Raw genomic sequence first — 24,632 nt, 5'->3', positions numbered from 1 at the left:
ACAGGATGATATGGACTAGTCTGACATCGCTGCCTACCCTCAATAAGCATGCTGAAAGATGAGACTGAGATAACAAAAGCTGAAAGGACGAATGTGTCATCCTCCTTTCCCTCGTTTTTTTTTTTTTTTTTGTACCCCAGTGAAGGGCTTTCTTTCCCCAAATGCCTCTGCCTTTAAAATTGAACAAAGAAGCTGCTGTGTATCCACTAACTGCCTGTGAGCCCGAATAAGTCCAGCGTCTGAGCTGTGATAAGTCGCTCCCAAACAAACTGTGGGACTGTTTAATTGGCAAAAATGGAAACAAATAAATCCATGTTGAATTTTAATATTCTGTCCTTGTTTTTGTATTTTTACTTGGCTGTATTTGATAAACATTATAAACATGTGCTGCAGAGGCCTTAATGATCCGTTTCCTGCACCATGCTGTCTTTATTCTCTCAGCCGCTCCACTGTCTCGGGATTAACTTATCTCTCCTCCAGGCGGTACTCGGAAGCTAAATTCTGCATCCTTAACACTTTTTTCCCTGTTTCCTTATAGGAAGAGTCCAAAACCTAAACCTGTGTAGCAATATGTACAGTGCAGTGAGGTAAACTGGGTTATCCAGCACAGTGCCAAGGAAATATTTGGAAGGGAAATCTTAAGGAAATGGTCTGCAAACTTGTGACCTGCAGTACTACAGATTACTTTGCTGTACTATCAGTACTAGTCTTAAAATGCCATTAGCCTTAATTTTACACATTTGAACCACAAAATAACACATATTTAAAAACAGTTAAAAATGAACGTATTATCCTTTGTTCAATTTGTTTGTCAGCAGGATGACGAAAAACTACTGGTCCAGTTTTCATGATACTTGGTGGAGGGGTGAAGCATGGGCTAATGAAGAACCCATTAAATTTTGGAGCAAATCTGAATCACAGAGCTTATACACAAATCATTTTTCACTTTTGTTAACATTACGAGATAGGGAGATAGGGCATTTGGTCTTGGTGGAGGTCTTGTAGTTTTTCACATTTGTGGTCAGTTGTTGGAAGGCACCTTTTGCTTTATTTTATCCAACCCTGCAACACCATCTGGCAGGAAATGTTATGTGGTGTTGTACATTCATCATGTTGGTAAATTTTAGAGATTAGCATATGTTTCTCTGTTCCAGGCAACCACTGATTTCGATTCAGTCCTAGGCAGTAGATAAAAATTAATTACTGTTTTAACTTCATTGAATTGTGTAATTAAGCATAACATGCTACTGCCATTTTTCCCCCCATATTTTCAAAAATTAATAAAAACCAATGGCTGTCACAAAGGGTAAGAAAAACACACTTTCAAAAATGGTCCACAGAAAAAATAAGTGCACATGATTTGCAGTTGCGCTAAACCTTGCAATACACTGGCAGAGTCTTTTAAGTGTTTGAAATCTAATTTAACAAAGCTGATCTAAACTGAACTGGCACATGACTTTATAGCCAAAATAACAATAAACATTATTCAGGGAAATGTTTATTCATTTCTACCCATCCATCAATAAGCTATATCCTCTTATCCTTAACACGGCAGATAGTCTGAGCAGGAGTCTACTTCTGCTGATATTCATAAATTAATAATTAATGACTGTTGTAAGGACTGAGGTCAAACATTTGTCCACAATCTACTTGTCAAACATAGTTGACATTAAAAATGGTCCTTATAAATGTATTCAATGATGGTTTAGAGGCTTTTTTTGTCGCACCTGCTAAATATCTAGTGGTTAACCTACCAGACTGAATGGCTTTATATCTTTGTAATAGGCCCCAACCATCTTTGAACTAAAACACAGTGTGCTGCAAAGCCTTGAGTATGAAGCAACAGCAAAACTGAGCATCCATAACAAGACTAACCATTACTGTACCTACCATATACAAACAGTATATATTCAGCACTGCCAGTCCCCAGGTGGTTGCTGGCCTCGCAGCGGTATGTGCCATTGTCTGTTTTATTTAGTGTGGTGATGGTTAGTTCCCTGCCTTCCACAATCATACGCTCAATGTCTGGTAGCTCCCCTCCATCTTTAGACCACAACACTGGTTCAGGTCTGGGAAAGAAAATAAATAAATAATAAAAATATTTTCTATTCATTTTACTGCATACGATTTCCAACATGCAAAGAAATAATCAATAAACCAAAGAAACATTCCTGAAAAATGACATTCTGCAATGAAACTGAATCATATTTCAAGTCTTATTTCTACCTATTTTCATGAAGTTGTAAGAAAATGCCAACTTACATTGGGTTGCCTATGGACACACACTCCAATTTGAAGTATTGCCCTTCCTGTGGGATAATCAGTGATTTTTTGATCTCCAGATGGGGAGCATCTGTGAAGAAGGGACAAAAAAATCAAATGCTATGAGAGAACAGTGTTAGAGACTTTAACTCGAACACAGACAAAGTACCACAGTAGTTAGTTCTTTACCCATTGGGCAGCTCTTAGCTCTGGCCCATATCCCTGTTCTGCTTTGGTACTAATCCCTTACCTGCAAACTAATCCTACACTAATCCTGAGCAAATGCAAAGCTAAACCTGCAGACATAAATGTAATCTCAATCCTTGTATTTCTTCTCAATGCTAATCTTACACCTAATCCAGCTTTGCACGGTGTGTATGACTGCACTCACAGTGGACCTCCAGGACCTCAGTTGTCATGTAGGGGTTCGACAGAGACACATGCTCCACACTGCAGGTGTAGGCGACGCCATCGTCCCGTCTGTCCACATGGAACTGGAGGCTACTCCTCACTATGAATGATTTTCCTGTGGCATTCACCTCCTTAGTGCCTGCAGAGAGTTACAAATTGAACAAATGTGCAATATACTTGTGGATTACTAATATTATTGGGGAAAAGTTTTGGCTTTTGTGCAAGCCCCTCATGCAAAAAATTATTTTTCAAAAAAGAAGCAGAGAAAAACAGAAATCAGCGTGTACATTAACTAAAAACGTGAGAAACATGAAATTTTATTTCGAGATGTTGCTTTTCTGACATAGACAGCTGCAGTGTTGTTGTTGTTGTTGTTGTTGTTGTTGTAGTTGTTTTTCTCTGCATCTCCTTTGAGGGAGAGAATCCTTGGCCTTTGAAAGTCAAGTCAAAGTAGAGTGAATAGTGAGGAGAGAGCAGTGTGAGCATTGACTCGGTTGGTTGGGTGTGTTTGCTCCTCCAGGACCATCTCTCAAACATCCCAGTCAACACGAACAGACACACACACTCCCTCAGCAGTGCGGAATGGATTTCCATAGTTGTAGTCACACCTTTCTTTCCTCCTCTTTGTCTTAGCTTCATGCCAAAACATTCACCCTTTACACCACTTCAGATCTTGATTTCTGTTTGTTTTGTCCCTGCCCTGTGATGTCGTCTTCATTTAGAGATGCCTCTTAACTTATAATTGGAAGCGTTTCTTTGTAGTTTGCTGCTGCTCTCCTGTCAGCGCTTTGTGTGTAGCATCACTTTCTCTGAAAAGAGCTGTACAAGGCTACAGTACCTTAACAGGGCAAAAAGGACAAAGGCATTACTTGACGACGGCCTCAGAAAGACTTTTCACTGGAGCTGCTACCCTCCTCACCCCCTTAGATCCTCCCATACTACATCTTCCCCCCTAAACCTCTTCCTCTCCCTGGTCTTTCTGTCATCCAGTGCAAACCTGAGTCAGTCAATACATACGTATATACTCTACTCCTTTGCAGCAAATACACACATAACACACAAATTGTTCAATCCCTTGCTCTATTAAATACTAAAAGCCCCTTGCAATGAAACCCATATCACCCATATCATCATCACTTTGGGCTGATCCATCCCAATTTTTCCACTTCACTGATTCTCTTTGATTTTGTTGTGTGTGAAGAGATCTATATTTTCTTTACTCTTACTTTGCAGTGGAATTACTACTACTATAACTACTTCTATAACTGCTACTACTGCTACAAATGCTACCTCATGTACACGTCCTGTTGCTATTGACATTGGCAGATTCAATAATATTTTTTCCACAAACTACAATTATCTCAGGGTGATATTTTTTCATGAAATGGTTTGACAAAATCCTGAAATATTCTGTTATACAGATGACATTTTTTTTGTCTCAGAAACTAAGAGAAGAAGGCAAGACAAACTAATGATTGCCTAATTTGAATTCTCTTTCACTGTAAGTTACAATAACATGTACTTAATTAGTAAACTGAATTTTTATTGTAGACATGACAGTTGGAACATCTGATAACATATGTCTTGTGAAATTATTATCATTACTATCTTTTTTTAAATGATGTGCCTCATACTGGATCTGATTTGTATTAATTACTGATGTATTTGTATGCATGACACAAAAATGAAAAAGCTGTCAAACTTCAAAACCAAAAGTAATAATGGCAAGATGAGGATGGCAACTACAAAAAGAGGAAGAAGAAACAAAAAAAAGGCATTTTACATCCAACCTCACTGGTCTCTAGGACATTGCTCTTTTATCGATTAATGCATCAAATAATCACAAATTATACTTCTTTGGAACCTAATTTCAAACATCACATAACATTTGAACAAAGAGGAAAGTCAGAGGCCTTGCTTTTTGCCCTGAAGTACAGAGGGGGATAGTAAGTATCTCTGTGGCGTCAAACACAAATCTCTCCAGCTTCTCCTCTTATTCATCAGGTCGCCTGTAGCATCAGAGCTGCCATAGAAGAAGCTGTTAGTCTGTTAAGGCGGCTGCTAGCATTGCCAGAGAGCATGCAGAGGCAGCTTTCGTAAGACTGTGAATGTGCCCAGGTGCACCTGTTTTGAACCAGAACCCCAAGAGGCAAGCAGATCTACATCCAGGCAACTGGGGGCACTCCTGTAATCACCACCTCTGCATCTGTTTTAACAAGGAGGAAACTCAATGGCAGGATTGGATTTTTTCAGACGTGTAGGCCTATTACAGTTTAATAAGAGTAATATTAGGATTGGACAGGCAGACTTTAGAAGACTTAATTTTTGGCTTCCCTTCAGATTAATTATTGTTTTATGTTCATTGGGTCAAGCTGTCCTCAGCCTTGAAGAAATAAATCCATAACACTTTGAGCCTTTTTTTAATTTCATGAAGACTTCAGACGCATTCTCCAATAGCACATTCATTTTTTATTTGCAGCTATTTCATACTGTGCTCCTTTTAAAGGAATACTCTGACGATTTGGGAGTTATGCCCTTTCTCTATCATTTTCATATTGAGACAACATGATCGATATCTTTTTTGTGTCTGTACGTCCAGTGGCTGGGTCTCAGCGGTTAGCATTGCGGCTAAGCTTAGCGAATACAGTTGAAGTCTATAGGGAGTCAGTAGCCTACGATAAAAGTGAACAAATAAACGTTACAGAAACCCTGAAGCTGGCATTTCTACATGTGCATTTAAAATAAACATGTTTAAACATTAATTCGAAAAACGAGAGTCCTTTTTAGTCATTTTAGAAGAAGTTTAAAACATGGAACTATAGTGTGTTTACGTCCTGCATTGTGATCCGCGGAGGGATACACCGGTGATCAGGCACAGGCACAGACGTAGCCTGTAAACAAAACTCAGTTGTTTATTTAGCCTAACGATATCTCCGGACTAAAGTAGCTGCAATGGACGACTTTGAACATGATTTTGAAGAGTGGGAGACGCAGGTCAGGGGAGGATTGGTGGTGTAGCTGTGGGGCTTGCCAACCTATGCCTACGGAGGTGGAATCATTTTGCTGCACAGAATGGGATTCGGTGCTACCATCGTTGGGGAGGCTAGAGATATATCATCAGGAGAAAATGCACAGAGAATGCATCACAAGGAGTGAAAACTTTGCAGCAATCACTAATCCTGGTGTGACTGAAACAGATAAACTGGAAAAAACACCCCAGGCCTGCAGGAGCTGATGGACAGCTTTCAGTCAAGTGAGTAATATCGCTTTTTATTACACGGCTCTATTAAATGCTGTATTCTGATTGGTCATTCGCGGCATTCAGAGGTATGATATTACTGTGTAATGACCATTGCTATGTAGCCCAGCGTTGCTAGGGACGCTGCCCTGACAACTGTTACTTTTTATTGGGCTAACGTAGCCGTTACCGCTTAAAAAATAATAATTTACAAGACACAAAGATGGAGTATTTTCATGATATAACTTTTAACATATTTGGTGAGCATGAAAATCTTGAGTCCTGGTTACTGGCTGAAGATGAGAAGAATGCCGGAGAAGAGGGATGCTCAGAGGAGAAGAGAGGAGACACAAGATTGTGGATGACAGGGAGGTTGATCATTGATCTTGATTCCCTGTAGCAATTGTAGCGCAGATTCAGCCGTTGCCGGCAGTTTTTTTTTTCTCTCCTCCCGATTTAATGTATAAATCAATAAAAATCATATAATTAATCAATATTCTGTCTCAAATTATTTATTTAACTGATAATTAGCCATGTAATAAGCGGGATAATGTATAATGAGCCGGTGAATACTGGGAAAATAACTCCCGACAGGGGAATAGAACCCCGACGCCAGCACTTTTACAGTGCCTTTTCATCTAGCATGAGAAAAGTTACCTAAAATTGAACTGTGTGCAGCTTGTTGTAGAAATACGAGTACATCAATTCATCATGAGTCCCTGTAGGTTTGCCTTGAATGTTTTTGCAAGTTGCAATAATACATTTTCGAGGCATGATCGTCCGTGTCGTCTCTTTGTTTGCTTTTACCGAGTGACCTAGCGTACCTGTCCCAGAGCCAGCTGCAGCTGTTGCTCACCGGTGTATCCCTCCACGCATGGCGTAAACACATTATAGTACCGTGTATCAAACTTCTTCTAAAATGACTAAAAAGGACTCTCGTTTTTCGAATTAATGTGTAAACATGTTTATTTTAAATGCACGTGTAGAAATACCAGCTTCAGGGTTTCTGTAACGTTTATTTAGTCACTTTTACCGAGTAGGCTACTGACCCCCGATAGATTTCAATTGTATTCGCTAAGCTTAGCCGCAATGCTAACCGCTGAGACCCAGCCACTGGACGTACAGACACAAAAAAGATATTGATCATGTTGTCTCAATATGAAAATGATAGAGAAAAGGCATAACTACCAAATCATCGGAGTATTCCTTTAATGCCAGAACCTCCTGCTTGGTGCAGTTTGCAACCTATGTACTGCCTGATGACTAATATTCACAGCCTAAAATGTTTTGAGAAATTTCATGTTTTCTTTTTTTCTTTCATTCTGTGACCTAATTTCTCAATTAATTTGTTGTTGAAAGTCCATTAAGTATAAACTCACATTTGGAAAAAAAAAACATTGTTGCCTCATTTAGCTGCTAGAGTCGTTAATTTTACATTGGAACTTGTTTATCCTTAATAAACAATGTTGCACATTTAGTATTTTGGTGTTTGGTAGTTGGAGGGTAAAGAAGCCTAAGGGGCATGCTAACTACAGCTAAATTTTTGGTTGGGCACCTGTGTGAGATGGCATATTTGTCTACAAAACTGAATCAATGTGGTCTTGGGTAGTACAATGCTTAAATATATTTACAAATTAACATACAACACTATCTGTCTATCATTCATTTATTCATACATTCATCTATGCTAACAAGTGGTTTTAGTCAAATCATTGGCATTAATTGTCTATGTAACAGTATTATCCCATTCATTACAAATCTGTAACATTTCAAAATCTGATAATATAGTTGCTTCTGTTTTTGACTGTTTATTAGGTGAAAACATTGTGATTTAGAGCACACATGAATCAAATGTTATGTAACATTATAATATTTTCAGCTACAATAGGACATGAGAGCAGCACAGGCTTGCAAGTATCCATACTACTGTACCATACTACCAACCAGTGCACAGATGGGGTCAGGGTACACTGTTTCATACTGTAGTCATTTTAGATCTCAGTTAACATTACTACAAATGGCTGAAAGGTGAAATCACTAACTAAGAAAATCAGAGCAGAGATGTGCACTAAGCTAAGGTTTTTGACGATGGTGCAGCTGAAAACAACTTTTAGCTGTCCTGTGAAAATCCATAACACTTGCATCACCCTAGTTAACTTCCTCCAGTTTCCAGGCCCTTAAACTTTATTGGTTTCTAAGTGTTTTTCAACTAAGTTCTAAAGGGGTAAACAGAGACAGAGGAAAAGTGAGTGTACATTGTCTAAAAATAGATCAAAACCACCATCTAAGGCAATAAATACGAGAAAGCACTTTGACAACATATGCTGGTATATTCCTGTAATGTGGCTCATTTGTAAAATTCTCACATATTCCCCAGAATATTCTCACCAATCTTAAAACATAGAGAGTGGGTAAACAAAGGGACTACTGTATGGAAAACAATATGAGCTAAGGTGTAGTGTTTTAAGAGTGAGGTCAACAGATGTTAGACTCATAATTGAAAATATATCATGATTAAACCATGTGTAAATAAGTGCAGCAACACATAAATCACTGCTGCTGAAACTATTGAAAACAACTTCGTTCTTGCTCACATGTCAATGGTAGCACCATGCTGAGCTCCTGTATGAATGAGGCACTTGATCTAATTTTAGATTATGGCCTTGATGAAGATGAAAATATCAGACCTGATATTACGCTTGTAGCTACAGGAACCAAAAAAAGGCCCCTTAGTCTACATTTAAAGCGGAGATTTATTAAGTTAAAAGGGGCTGTTCATTCTGTTAATTGGTGATGAATCATATACTTTAGAATAGTGTTACAATAGCGTTAAAATCATCACAAGATTATGGCATATACTCTGGTAGTTGAGAGTTGAGCATGGGGCAAGAGATGTAAACAGCTGCATAACTTAAAGGTCAATTTGTATGATTTAGGGGGATATATTGGCAAAAATGAAATATATTATATTCATAACTCTGTTTTTATGAATGTATAATAACCTAAAACTAAGAATAGTTATGTTTTTTCATTACCAGTCATGTATTTAGTCATGTATTGTCATTTTTTATATTTAGTCCTGTATTATCATGTTTTATATTCTGTCTTGTACTGTCATGTTTTATATTCTGTCTTGTATTGTCATGTTTTATATTCTGTCCTGTATTGTCATGTTTTACTCTGTCATATGTATTGTCATGTTTTTATTTTGTTTTTTTGTCTGTCTGCCCAGGGACTACAGATGTGAATGAGCTGATAGCTAAATCTGGTGCAATTTTGCTGATTGTGCGATGTCCCTGTCAAATAAACAATAAACTAAACTAAACCATAGAATGAACCGTTTATATCTACATACAGAGCAGGTCCTCTTCCACTGAGTTCACCATGCTGTTTCTACAGCAGCCCAAAATGGACAATCCAACCACTGGCTCTAGATAGAGCCGTTCATGGTTTCCTGTTGGCCACCATAGACTGCAGCCCCTCCGCGACAAGCCAAAAAGTCTTGGTAAAACACTCATTTTAAATGTGAAAATATTTCATTTTGTGTGTTTATTAGTTTAAATCTCCAGGGCTCTGAAAGGGCCATTTGAGTTTTCACAGTTCCATGCCAGCCACTGCAAGGAGTTTCAGTTGGGTGCAATGCTGCAACCTTACCACTAGATGCCACTAAATTCTACAAATCAAATAAAATTACAATCTTAGTTTTTGATTTTTCAACTTTGGGTGTGAGCCTAATTCAGAATGAAGGGGCACACCAATTTAACACCATAATAATAATAATAATAATAATAATAATAATAATAATAACAATAATAATAATAATAATAATAATTGTAATAATAATAATGTTTGGATATCTTGCCTAACTGAATATAAATTTAGACACCATGTTGGAGTAGTTGTGTATTTGAATGTGCCTTTGTGCCACTGTGAAAGGAATATATAGGCCACTTTATGTATGCAAAGAGAGTGACAGTGGGTGTATTTTTTCCTCAATAGATATAATTTGAAGTCTAGCTGTCTTTCAGCGACACAAGTAATTTGTATGGCTCTATACTCTGCAAACAAATTATTTGACACTGTATGACAGTTGCATTTTGAGGTTTGTAATGCTGTGTGCCTCTAATATAAATTGTTGAAAAACAAATCATCAGAGCATGAAATAAATATGACATGTTTTTGCTATTACACCTGCTGTCATCTTGGAGCTTTGTGGACTGGTCTCCCAGTGGGGATAGATTTGACTGACAGCAGACACTGGCGGCAATGATCTACCACAGAAGAACCAATGGCAAAACATGCTGCTCCCAGCACATACTCGCAAAAGAAAGCTTTAAAGCAGCACCTACAAAAGAGTTGGATCCGCAGCACTGATTGACATTCCGCCTCTTTGACACTTTGACATGGAAATGAAGTTTTTAAGTCAAGCCCTCCAGTCTCTGCTTTGTTCTTTATCTCTCTTTGACTTGGAGATGCATCACACCAGATCTGTTTGCCCAAGTGGCTTAATAAAACCCACTGTACGCAGGTAAAACTAATAAAAGCACATTTGTACACAAGGCACCAGTATGGGGCAGACTTGGGGCACAAAGTTTTTTCGAGATATGCAGTTCACACATTAAACATAATGCCATTTCATACATGAATTTATACATGTAGGGAATCATTTTTTTGTTTTAATTTTTTCAATGCACTTTTGCAATGCCTGTTCACCTGGGAATGCATTAAGGTATTACATTTTTATTTTTATCCACAAAGGATGAGAGTTTGTGCTATGAGTAAAACTGTGGCATCCTTGAACTCTGTTAAATTACATTTTGACATTTGTTTTATGTGCATATGGTATATATGTTCAGAATATTAAGTTTTGAGCTTGAAAGATTATTTTAAGTGAAGCTCAAGACACAAAGTGAAAAAAGAGATCATGTCAGTGCCTCTTGAGATGGACAGCAAGTCTGGTTGTGACGCCAGCTCTCCACTGGCCTTTCAGGAATCTACGTGCATGTCATTTCAACAAGAAAACTTCATATCCCAGCCCCTCTCCCATCAATCATCATGCCATGTTGGGCAGACACAGACAGAACCACCAAGAAAAAGCTCTCTGGTGCAAATCTTCAATAAAGAGCAACTGTCACACTGAGTCTCTGCAGCAGGCTCCATTACATTAAAGAGCTCCACACAGCTTAACTCTGCCATCAAATTGAGGAAAAACATTCCACTCCTATTTTTTAATGTTTTGTCTTTTTTTTGTGCATTTTTAAGGAAGAAATAAGACGGTGATAAAAGCTATAAAAATACAAAGTGTAGAACTTCAGACAGTTTGGAAAGAGGTATACAAGAAAGTGAAAGCTTGTAAGGCACAGTGTGTGAAACCACAGAAAACTTCTGCTGGTTTAGTGTGATCAGCACACATTACACTGCACCATCTGCTGCCTAATACATTGTCTCTGTCACTGTGTTTTTCCGTCTGGGTGAAGCTAGTTATGTGGCCTTTCTGAGTTTGCATTCTTGTGCATTCTTGTATCCTCCTTGACTTGTTTGACTAATCTAATCACTGAAGTTCGGAGAAAAAAGCACCTTGGAGCCACCTGCGGAAAAAACGCCAAGCAAGAGCAACTCATCATATGCAAACAGAGCTAAGGTAGGTTGTACAGAGAATTTTAAACCATCCCCTGTGTGACTTTTTTAGGTGAACACAAAACATGACACAAATTTATGCACCAATTTGTGCATTTCTGCATCAGTCAATTTATGATGTTAATATCTTTTATTTCATCAAAATAAAAGTGTTATGTTACTTTTATACTCGAGTCGATTAGTCGATAGACAGAAAATGAATCAACAAAATTCTGACAAAAAAAATCCACTTTTTAAAACATTTAACCAGCAAAAATGTCTGTTGGTTTCCATTTCTAAAATGTGACCATTTACAGGCTCTCTTTTTTATATCACTGTAAACTGAAAGCAGCAATCCCTAGAGTTGACATTTTCATTTTTGATAATCACGTTATATTGCATGATTTATTTGTGTTTCTATTTATCACCCAGCTGAGTACAGTACTTCATTACTTTAGTGCCACTAACAGAGAAAACAGAATGCTGTGCTGGGCTTGTTGTTGATGTACACCTAACTTTATAATTAGAATCAATAAGAGGCACTCCTATACGTCTCCACCTTGGTCAGGTAGTGAAATGTGGATGGCTCTGCCACAGTCCAGCAACATTTGGACAGCTTCCAACGACAGCAGCAAAGCTGGCTGTGAGCCAGGCGAATCATGGCACTGCTAAACCCCAGCCAGTGGAACAATGCATGAATATGAGCACAAAGGAATGCAGCAGCTGAATGAGTTGACAGTAATGATGTCGCCAAGAGGGTACAAGTGGTAACAGAGGACACAATGCTCTCTGAAATCCACACCACATGCCTACCTTGGACCTCCTTGTCATTTCGGAACCACCGGATATTGGCAGCTGGTTTGCTGCCCGGTGTGGTGCACGTCAGGGTGATTACGTCTCCCTCCATGGCAGGCTTGGTGAATCCTGTGATCTCTGGCCGTCCTGGCACTCCTGTGATGCATGGAAATACAATTCTAAATAACATATTGAATACATGCATATGATGCTGTATTCCTCTGACAATAAAAAATTGATTGACTGATTGAGAATAACTGACTCTCAGATATTCATGCCTATTGTTTAATTTAATAATATAACAACATCTTAACTGTGACTTTTGATGTTTGGTTTTTAAAGGCATGTCTAAAGGTAATAATAATCAAAAATATAGTAGTATCACAACAATGAAAAATAACCAACAAAAGTGTAAAAAAACAATAGGATTTTATAAAGCAGAGGATGAATGTGAAAATAAATAAACTAAATTATTAAATAAAATCAAAGATAAAATATGCAAAATCTCTTTTTTAACATAACTGTGGCAAATTTCTTCCTTTCTGGGTATGAGATGCCTCACAAAGGTCATCTTACAGAAACTAAATCCAAATAAATGTAAAAAGTGTTGACAGTGTGTGGGAGCTGACTTTTATTTTTGTCTATTTCTGTATATACTTCAAAACAACTGTCTGTCTTAGAAAGGTGTGAAAACATTCTCATTGTGTTTTTTGTAGTTATCCTGCCTTGCAGAAAATTAACTATAGTAACACTAGTAGCTTGCAAGCTTAACTTTCATCCTTTATTCTAGTAGACAAGGGTAAAAGTTATTTTCCTACAAAGTAACATGGTGCACTGTGAAGAAAAAGAACACAGACTATATTCAAAATGTGCATGTATTCATGTCGTCAGAATGTGAAAAATTAGCCACTAGTTTTTGGCCAGTGGAGACTGGGCCAAAATGGACATGCTCACCCAGAACAGTGAGAAAGGCCTTGGTGGTCTTGACAGGCATGGTGAAGAGCGAGCAGGTGTACTGGCCCTCGTCTGACAGGCTGACGTCACTGATTCTGATGGTGAGCTCCTGCGTTGAGGCTCGCACCAACTCGATTCTGTGGTCCCTCAAAGCTGTATAGTGAGGAGAAACACAAAGAACCATAGAGTGTACAAAAAAAGAGACAAAACAGAGTTAACTAATCGGAAAATTCACACTGAATTCAATGATGGCATTTCACTTGTTGAGGTACCATTCATAATTCAGATGACCCCAGAACAAGGCAGAATGCACTGTGCTTTCAGTGCTTTCTTATTTCAAATAGCTGTCAAATGCTGCAAACATACTGTGGCCAATTGTTTGAAACATTTTCTTTACATTTACATTCTAGCCTGACAGTCTTATTCACAGTCAGTGAAAATACCAAAGGCATCAGTGGGATGCACTGAAGCGTAGCAGCAGAAAAAGCTCATAGTCCTAGATTACAATATCTATTTAGGTAATCACTTACATTCCAGGTATTGATTTACACTCACTTTAACACTTTTAGCAACTTGCTCTGCCTGTGACTTTCTCACTTCAAACATTGATATCAAAACCTTGCCCTGGCCTTATACAGAACCACTTAGCGCTTAAGTAATTATTTTTATTCTTTTTCACTGTAACTGCAGGCCAGTAAAATATAATACATATAAGGGCTGAGCAATAATTCAATATAGTGTCTATTAACTGTCAGTGGTATTGTATTAGGGCAATCACGTTGTAAATCATGGAACACACTTTCTTGGACTGAAAAAGTCTGATTTGATAAATCTGATTCAATTTTTTTTAATGCATTTGCTGTATTGTGATATGTTTATATTGTTAAAACATACTTGTTTATATTGTGATACGGTTTCCAACCAAAATTGTCCAGCTCTAGTGCACACTTAAGGGTCCAGTGAGTAGGACTGAGGGGAATCTATTGACAGAAATTGGATATAATATTCACAGCTATAGCTATTTTGTTAGTTTATAATTGCCTGAAAATAAGAATTGTTGTGTTTTCATTACTTTAAAGTGAGCTGTTTATATCTTCATGTGGAGTGGGTCCTCTTCCACGCAAACCACCATGTTGTTTCTACAGTAGCCCAGAACGGACAAATCAAATACTGGCTCTAGATAGGACCATTTGCCTTTTGTGTTTGTCTACATAGTTCTCCTACACACATATGAGAAGTTTCAGCTCTGCAACGACACCACTAAATGCCTCTAAATCCTACATACTAGACCTTTTAGATAAATAACAAAACAGCATTGCTAATAGCAGTTTAAGAAATAGCATCTACATACAAATTAACCACTACTACAAATAAGATTGATGCTACAATAATCATCAAAATGGGCAGTCTCAAAACATAGCTTGAAATAAAACCTTTCAGTCTTAAAACACCTTCACCACTGTTCATTCAGATGTGACTACACCCTCAGAAACCTGGGAAAACCATGCAGCTAAGCTGAAAAAGGTCATCTTGCACCTGTCATCTCTTATACAATTTCAAATTGAGAATCACCTGCTCCTACATGCGACCAACCACAGAGGGCAGGAAGGAAAGTGCTCTTCATTGAATAAATTACACATTCTTAATCCTCACTCCCTTTAGGCCTGGCCAGCTCTCTCCCTGGACACTTTTTCATCTGAAGTAATTTGAAATCTATTGGATTGTACTACACAGGGCAAACCTGGCAAAATGCAGCAGAGGTGGGTGTTGATTAGGATTTAATCAACGCGGCCAATATAAAATCGCATCAGATAAAGAAGACATCTCTATGAAAATCATTAATCACCTCCTCTGTTTCCATTTATTTGATTTTAGTGATGAACACACACAGCAGTCATGTGATACACAGTTAAATAAGATTGGCTGAAATGATTATTAGATTTACATAGACATAGGTCATTATCAACGACACTGTTCTTCAGCTTCAATTACACCATATCATTTGATGATTACTATCTTATAATCACACAAGTACTAAAAAGAAGGAAAAAAAAGATTGGCTATAGAGATACTGATGGCCCTAAGATGTTTCTTATTGGAGCCTCTTTGTTATCCAAGAATAAAGAGTAAATAAAAACAATCTTCAAGCCAAAATTAAAATTTAACAACAAGCTGTGCCATCAGAGAACAAGCTTATTATGTGCTACGGGGCTTAATACAAACATTTAATAGTCTTACTGTAGCAAACCGCATCCTGAAACAAAGCTGCCTGATGTTCTTTGTAGTTAAGCATCCTCACTACAAAGCTTGAAAATGCCCAGAGGCTCTGGCAGAAAACAGCAAACCCTTTGGTGGATGGATGCATTGGAGAGGTGATGGGGTCTAAACAAACATCGTACAGGAACTCAAAAGATATGGAAGTACAGGCTGAGAAGATCAAAGTCTTGGACAAGACGACATACTGTACTTCCCCTGCATATCCCTCTATCTCTGCATCGCACAGAGAAAAGATGAGGAGAAGCAGACTGACTTTTCTTCTTCTTAACCCCCTGTTCCTCAAAGCTCAAACACCTTTGAGATGTTGATAAATGTTCTGGCTGTTTCCTTAGAGGGATTTTTTTTAAGGGAAACAGACATCTTCTGGTTAAAGTGATATTTCACCCAAAATCTGTAGGTGTAAAAACTGAAAGATTTGTAGATTTCACCAACAGCTGTGATCAGGTTGAATTCATGTCTGTTACAACAGATGCAACCTTGAAAAGATTTACCAAAAGAAAAAAAAAAATGCCCATCGAAAATTCCAAAACATGAGGTACTTCTCTGTCCATCTGGATGGTCAGTCTAATCCAAACAGTCATCGCTTTGGCAAAATATAGTTGGAGCCTCCATATTGCACCATTGCCATCTTCAAAGCTCCATGGTAGCATATTTGGCCATATGTCACAAAAAATTATGACTGTTTGGAACACACTGAGCATATGGCTGGACAACAGAGAAATGTTTTTTTTCCTTGGGACTATCTTAAAATTCCATTGCTGAAACTTGTTACCTTTGCAATCCATTGAAACTAACACAGAACAATGAACAAATACCGCACAGACCACTGATTATTTCAAGTGACATTTAAAATACCAAGTAGGCTACACCTAACTGAAACAGAACTAAATCTAAATGTCAGCAGTGGCTGAAATACTGACTCACATAGTTTGAACCCAAGTAGAGGCTGAGAAAGAGCTTACAGTTAAACAAAAGATGGACTTGACTGATGCATTTTTGTTACACACCTACTGGCACTACACAGCACGTGAATCAATGACATATTGATAGAATGAGATGTACAAAGGTTTGAATAACCCAAAGACAAGTGTTATCTATTACTCAAACAGCATATGGCCAGGAAACCATGCTACTAGCATCCAATCCAGGCTAGAGGCCCAGATTGTGGGCAGATCCGTCACAATCAGACCCAAATGCCAGCGGCTGACAAAGCTTTTTTCCAGGTGCTTTAGGAAATCAATGTGATGAAAAGGTTCATTTCCCCAAAACCCTAGATAGCTCCTGCGTTGTTCATTCTGCTTAGGAGAAAGCATAAATCGGCACCCTGACCTTGTATATGCTACAGCCTTGCAGCATGGCAGCTTAATGTGCAGTACATCTCCTGTGATGGAGGCCTTACCAAGGCTGTCTCAAATCAGTAAAACTGACACCCCAGTTCCCCCTCAGGGCAAGGGATACTGTTGCTATGGCCCTTTGATGCAAAATAATGTTTGCCTTGTTACCCTGACAGTCCTTTGCACCATCGACCATGTCAGTGGAAGACCAATTTGAGGTCTCTCAAGAGAACTGTAGTTTGTCAGATTCAGTTTTAACATCCTAGGTCAATGTTGTTGAAAGTTATCTGAATGTTCTATGTACAAGAACCTATTTTAACATGTAAAACAGCGGTTACAGCAACGTATTACAATATGATGCACTGTTTTGACGTGTAAGCTGACAGTCTGGTTTGTAGCTGCATTAGCTCTGTCCTCATAACTGGAGGCAGAGGAACTGAAAGTGCACTTTTCACATGGCATTCACTTCTGCACTCCACTGAGCAACAGACAGATGTTACCCAATATTTCTAATCCAAAATGATGAAGTATCTCCTGACAGTCCAGATAGAAAAGGACATTTTACATATATCCATTAGTCTTGGAAACAAGCTGATGGCTCTCGGGTTCAGCCAAAATATGTTACATCCGCAATGCCGAGTGTCCCCATTTGGCCATTTTTGCATGGCCTGTAAGCACTTTGAGCCAGTCCTGGAATGTGAAAGCACTAGCTGTCCTTCAGCGAGAACACAGGGTCCTGGCGTACCCCCCCTCGCTCTCAAGCCAGGGGCTCCACTCTTTGCAATTAGAGTGTGTTTGCTGCTGGCTGTGCTCACTCAGTGACTGTGTGGGCGATTCTGGATGTGTTCCAGGGCTAGTGGTGCAGGCAGGGGGCTCTTTCCCACCACACATGTGGCTGCAATTAAGAGAAGGAAAGGGCCTTGTTCCAGAGGGCCATTGTTACTGCCCGCGCTCTCAGAGATCCCACAGAGCAGATGCTACTCAAATTGGACTCATTTTCAGCCCATGAAGGAGGGAAGGAAAGAAGGAGGAATTCTCCCAGCAGCTACGCTATGTCCCCTCTTCAAGTGGTGAATAATGAGACCGAATATATTTTTGTCTGTCCATTTTTCAGCCCACTGACATAAGCTTGATTGTACACTGTGGGAATTTTTCTGCCTTTGAGTCCTTTTTTTTCATGACTTCTCTAAATTTAATTTTCATTACAACAAGTACCAGTGGGGTTACATAATTCTGTTGGTTTTCAAAGCAGTGTTACCAATTTCAGGGTTTGTAAAGACATATTACAGTACAACACATAACAATGACTTAGGCCCTGTTAAAGAATCTTAACATTTTTCATGTGGATCTCAACACCTCTACAGTAATTTAAATACAACATATTCTTCATTATTCTAAAGAGATAATATACATTATACATGAGAGTGCAGTGTGGCACAGAGCTTAGTATAGTACATACAAGAGAAGCTCTTCACATTAGTGATAATAGCTGAGTGTATAGTGCCATAATGGTAGATTCACATTTCAGTGAAGCAAGAGGTAACCCAGTATACTTAAAAGCCCATTAGTCCCTGAAGAAAGACATTAGCTGTGGCCATGAGACCCCATCTACATTTTGTTGCCAGTAAAAAAAACAGTCACTGAAAAGTAAACAAAACACTTGTAAGAACAATCTTGTGGCATGTGGAATTTTCCTCAGCATCCCTCCAGCATGAGATTCTTTTCCCAAGATATCTGAAGAAAATGTGGGAAAGTATGACCTGGCAAATCAATTTAATAAATCCACCTCATGGTGTGTTTACACACTTAAGTTCATTTTGTATATGACTTATTGCCTCTATACTTTCCTCTTTTCTGCATAACAATGATGCAATAACAAATGCCAAATAAAAACATGAAAACACAATAAAAATAACAACAATAATAATAATAATAATAATAATAGTAATAATAACAATAATAATAATAATATTTCTATGGTAGCTCATGTCAGTTTTAAACTAGACAGATTTACACACAGCTATCTGACACCAGGCTCAGGTAAAGGTCCACTCCGCTTGCTTCCAACAGACCCTCCGTCAACTGTTGTGTGTTTACGAGAATGGACGTTAAAATGTGCTTTCACTGGTGCTCACTCCAGTAATTGCATCCTTGGTAATTATCCTTCATTCTCTCAAGCTAATGAATGTTTTAATGCTCACATTAGAGCATTCATTTAGCACATAACAGCATTTTGATTACTACAAGCCAATTAAGATCAATTTTGCTTTGTGACCTTTATGATCCAAGCTGAATGCCCCAATTAAATGTCATGAATGATGAACCATAAACTTCTGAGAGATTGAATTGAGATGAGGAAAAGTGCTGTACAAATTGCCACAGCATGTATGTATATGCTGTATAAGTCTCCATATCTCCCCTACAAACACATACTGTAGTTCAAATGAGCAACTTGTTATCTGCCTTTGACATGCAACCTGCAGTAGCTTCCCATTAATTGCATTATTCATATTCACCGTATCTGACAAAAGATTCTGCTTCCATCCTGCATGCCTCCAGGAATGTCATTACCATTCTCTACAGCATCACTACTTAGGTTTTATCCTTTCCCCACAGAAGCCAAAAGTGAAGTAAATCATAATGAAGACAGCAAAGGACAGTTCTGTTCTCATTTGTCCTGCTCAGTAATAATAATTCACAACGCCAGCAACATATAAAAGGGATAATTTTACAAAAGACATATGGTCCAAATCGATTTCTTCATCATGGCAGCTCACCACAGAACTGCTTCCTTCAACAGTCTCTCCTAATTGGTCTAATGTAAGAATGATGTGTTGGCCTGGCTATTAAGGAGATCTATCTCTGTTTTCGCAGGTCTGTGGCAGTAGAGCATAAGAATCTGCATGTTGGTCTTTGCCATAGTGTAGTCTGAAGCCTCTGAGGTGGCAACAATCAACCAAGACTCAGATATACATAATGGATGAGGAGCAGCGTGCCAAGGAGCCAGCTGGCATGATATAAGAGGAGGGCTGTGTTCAGCTTTAGACAAATGTGCAGAGACAGTCCAACCCATATGGATCGGCTTTGGGAATCCAGCAAGGTTAACACTCTCTTGGAGCTCCACAAGGTTTGACTGAGCCTCTTATGGGAGAGGATGAGATGGAGGTCCTTCTTATCGTTTACACTCTCACCAAAGATACATTAAGCTATTGAGCTGTTACCTGCACAGTATTTCCTTCCCACTTGCAACCACAGCTCTTATCCTAATTCCACGTCTGTGATGAGACATGACATTGCTGTGTAGACAAATTGTAGTCCACAACTTGTAGGATGCACTGCTGGGATTACCTTCCCACCTACCTGAGGACTCCCAATGGGTTTATAAAACTAATAGTGCACCATTGTGATCTCTCTGTTAATTCAATTGCAACATGCAACATAACAAGTTTAATTGGAGCAGTCTTGTCATTAACAGAGATTGTCCTTGCCAGAAAAAATGACAGCATCAGTTGTTTGTTCAAATGCTTTAAAGGACCTATGTAAATGCTTTTTGTGCTCAAGGGCAGCTAAGGTAAAATCACTGTGAAACTGTCTTTGACAGTAGAGACCACAGTTCATATTTTGTCCCCTACCAATTGTCAAAGTTTCTCTAACCATGACCAATAACCTTACTGAGGTAGTTTAAGTGGTCCAAACTCAACCAATCATTTACCATGGTGGTGAAAGATCAGAAAACACTGGAGTAGACTTAAGGTATTCTTCAAAATTCTGGAAAGACACAGAAATCCCTTTTCTCCTTGGCTGTAGTCTTTGGGGCTTTTTTCATTTTCTCATTTGTCAGACCTGAATTAAAATGGAACAAATTATAGTCAGGGCAAAGATCAGATTTTGTCTTACTTTACCCAGCAGCTGTCAAGCCCAATGGATATAATACAAACGTTCAGCTTCTTTACAGATGTTTCTCTTTACACCACTATAACTGCTCAAAAGGATTTAAAAGGTCATTTTAATACTCTTTTCCTTCCTCACTATTTTATATCAAACTCCAAACACATCCAGACAGATGCCCTTATCTTTAATACCGAGCTTGTGGGAAAGAGGGAGAGTAGATTTTTTAAAAACAAGCCCCACAGAGCGTTTTGTCTAATTTAAGAAAGAACAGCAGATGTATTTTTATCATCATTACTTGTATGTGTTGAGCATCCGGAATCATGCATAAAAGCTGAATTTCCTCTGGATTACAAATGCACAATGACAAACTACTTTTGTGAAGAGAGAGTGGGGAAAACGTGCATGTGCATCAAATGGTAACATATGGCCATGCTGTCATGGACACCCAAGGGGATTGTAGTGAGCAGAGAGGTGGACAACAGAGACAACGGACAGAGAACAAGCACAGGGAAAAATGAAAGATTTATCTAAACAGCAGGTAAAAGAGATAGCAAAAATCCAAACACTGAGAACAAGAAAATGCAACATAGCTGCATTAATCTAATCTACTCACTGACAGCAGTCTATGACCAGCTGTTCATCAGAGGGAGAGAACAGCCTGCCTCAAGCTCAGCCAGTCTGCAGTTAGTTGTTGGACTGAAAGGTAGCATAAGGTTGAATCTAACATTTTTCATTGGCTTCTACAAGAAGGCACAACAAACGGGAGAAGAAGGACAGTTGCAGCCCTCTGCCAAGCAATTAACTGGTGATTTGGCACAGTAGAGATTTCTTCCCAGGTGTCCCACCCTCTTCTTCGCATGAAGCCCGTGTTGTTCCACGCCTCCCGTTTCTCCTGATGGCCTCACAGGCATCGTATTAGTTGTGCCAATAAAGCTTTTCATTTGGCTGTTTAAAAGGAGATGGAGAGGAAGTGTTCCCATACTTAGCCCTGGCAACCTCTGCTGAGTGGACTACATTCATTTTGTCATCCGTATTGCTCAGGAAAAGGATTCTGTCATGCAATATAAATGGCTGCCCAAGAAGGGCAAAGAGGCTCATACATATTGTGCTCTCCAAGCTCCCCTTACATGCTTGTAACAGCAGCATTTTGGATTTACATGTGGACAGAGATTATGGCTTTGTATTCACATAAGATCAGTAGGAGAACAAAACAGTTATGCGGCTTCATTTAGGCCAAATAAAGTAATCAAAAGATAAGATCTGAACGTTCCATTTTGTGTTACATCTCGTCAAAGTACAAAATAGGAAGGAAGATTTATGAGTCTTTTCTAATATAATTTGATGATTTTCAAAACTCTATCTATTAAAAAGCTGCCTTCTCTACATGAGAGAATACAGAAAAAATAACAATAAAAAAAAATGGTTTTGGTTCAATGACTTTTGCTCGAATTCAAATCCTTTGGGCACATTAACACCATTCACACAAGAGTATCTATGCGAGATTTAGTTAACTTTCATTTAATTGTATTTGGAAGTAATTTCATCTAATAAAACACCTTAGACCTCATTACTAAATCCAATCACTTGCGAGGGAGAAAGTATTTTTTCAAACCAGACTGTGACTCTCATTCTGTTGGTTCACTCTGGCGTCTCTCTCTCCTATAAATTGTTATTCAAAGGGAAAGTTAATCTTCAATCACTGAAACAATGATATTGTATTAGCAGCTACAGCATAAATGAAATGGGTAATATGCTGTGAGAAACACTGAAAGATGAACACCCCCAACCCTTACAAGACCAGTCCACTGTTATACTCCCTTTCACCCCAATTCCAATTTATCAACTCCAGACTTTTGTCACCTTTAAATTGGATTTGGCTGGTGAGAGCACATTATAATTCATTCTGGCTCGGGCCTTGTTTCACAAGGTTGCAACAGTGTGCTTCCTTTTCAGTGACATACAAACAGCCATACAAATGTAGGGCAGCTAAAATGCTAATTAAACCCAATCATCTCACAATCCACAGGCGATACTGTGTTGTAAACAACACTGTCAGTGATTACAAAAGTTCAATTCAAAAATAGTCTATTTCTGTTTAGTTGGTGCCCTGGGACATCAATGGAGACACAAATTCATTAAAAGTCTGCTTCGACATTACGTGTAATACATTTCCCTCTTATCCTGTCTTTTTCCTGTATTCAGTCAAATTGTGTGCTTGCAGGCAGGCAGGGACAATCTTGTACATTCCAAATTTGAAAAATTAATGAAGAAGACTCCTGTAGTAATGTAATCTGGCTAAGACATCTTTATCATATCTCATCATTTTATCATTAGGACCATTATCCTCAGGAATATTACTTACCTTTCTTGTCCCCAAAGAATAGGGTCTGTTGTGCAGGGTTTGACCACTGGAGGGAAGTGTTATCATTGTAATCCACACGACAGGTCATGTTGGCTGTGCCCCCCTCCACCACTGTCACATTCTGAGTTATGGGGAACTGACCTTGGCTACCTGTGGGATTATAAAACAGAGTTTGGGGTCATGGTCGTGACATGAATAGATTGCAGTTTCAGACTCAATGTTACTGTCTTTTCACTGAATCACATTAATGTAACATTCAGACTTGGCACTCTTCAAAGTTTATGTTCTGTCATGATATTGCACAATTACATTAATGTCTTCATTACATCACAGTAAACCAAAGATAGCGTAATGGAAGCCTGGTTGACATGGACTCCAGCCTTCGACAGCTGTTGGTGCTAGAGCAGTTTTTTTTTTCAACGGTGGAGACAATGGTAGGTTTTACTCTCCCAGAGCGCCTTCCTCGCTGCCTTATTGCAGGGCCCTAATTGGTAGCATGGCCTAATTAGAGGTAGTCATGTTCTGCTGTAGAGTCTAGAGCTGCAGCTGGGTGGTAAATTGACACATAATCCTAGACACTGTGGGCCTTCGATCCGAGCGACTGCCTTGCCCTGAAGCAGCCGCTCGTCACAGTGTGCAGAAGACATCCAAATGAGGCCTAATCACCCAGCCTTGCTGGATTTTACCTTCTTATTCCACATTTGTACTTGTCGTCTCAACAAAGTCCCCTAATTACATTGCAGAAGCATTTCTATCCTGCCTGTGTTTTATTGAACTCTGCCAAGCTTCAAAAACAGATGTCTAAAACCAATACTCTTTCGCGGGAAACTGAGAAGACAAAGTGTAGGCTAATATGAGCCTGACCAGCCTGGCCCCTTTAAGGATGACAACAGCAAACAACAACTGTGTTAGAGCTCTTGAGTTCATGCTTGAAGCTGAATGTGCTTTATTTGCCTGGGGCCATTTGGCTGTCCACAAGCTAATCTGTGCATGTTGTCTCTTGATTTCACAGGTCTGCTTTGTTTTCCTCTTGTAATGTGCCTGAATATGAAGGTGACATTGTCTCTGCCTCTCCCAGGTACAGTTCACCACAGGGACATTTCAACTAAGGGAGCAGCTGTCTGCCTCATTAGTCCAGCTCAAATGGGAGAGCAGAAAAGGTTGGGACAGCCAAAGGTCTGTGGACCTTCCTTGACCTCGAATGTCCTGATGGAGACCATTGTCAGCTAGAGGTGAAGGCAAGGCTGACTATAAATAGTAATGAGACAATATTTCCAACAGTGCACATTACTTATCTGCTCATTACACCCAATCACACAATATCACATCAACAAACACATCATCATTTCATCATTACAATAATTCAAGTGCAGTTGGCTGGATGTCAATGGGTAGTCCAGCAAAATCAGCTATGCATGTCATATTAAAAAGGCAAATGGAGGTGGATGCATTGTGTGTGTGGGGTACCATGTGGAGGTGTTGTTCCTGCATA

General features: G+C 38.9%; 1 protein-coding gene across 3 annotated transcripts in view; it reads right to left on the bottom strand.

The window, feature by feature from the left end:
* cadm2b (cell adhesion molecule 2b) overlaps positions 1-24,632 on the bottom strand; it is a 158,678-nt gene that overhangs the window by 8,297 nt on the left and 125,749 nt on the right. For all 3 annotated transcript variants that reach the window (XM_033630551.2, XM_033630552.2, XM_033630553.2), the window contains 6 exons: positions 23,141-23,290; positions 13,277-13,429; positions 12,341-12,478; positions 2,654-2,812; positions 2,263-2,353; positions 1,891-2,069 (listed from right to left, as the gene is read on the bottom strand). In XM_033630551.2, coding sequence (XP_033486442.1) covers positions 1,891-2,069; positions 2,263-2,353; positions 2,654-2,812; positions 12,341-12,478; positions 13,277-13,429; positions 23,141-23,290 — 870 coding nt within the window. The remainder of the gene's footprint in view (positions 1-1,890; positions 2,070-2,262; positions 2,354-2,653; positions 2,813-12,340; positions 12,479-13,276; positions 13,430-23,140; positions 23,291-24,632) is intronic.

Source organism: Epinephelus lanceolatus, chromosome 4, assembly GCF_041903045.1.
Source record: "Epinephelus lanceolatus isolate andai-2023 chromosome 4, ASM4190304v1, whole genome shotgun sequence".
Lineage (NCBI taxonomy): Eukaryota > Metazoa > Chordata > Actinopteri > Perciformes > Serranidae > Epinephelus > Epinephelus lanceolatus.
The sequence above is the reverse complement of the archived record's forward strand: the minus strand, read 5'-3'. Positions and strand labels throughout refer to the sequence as shown.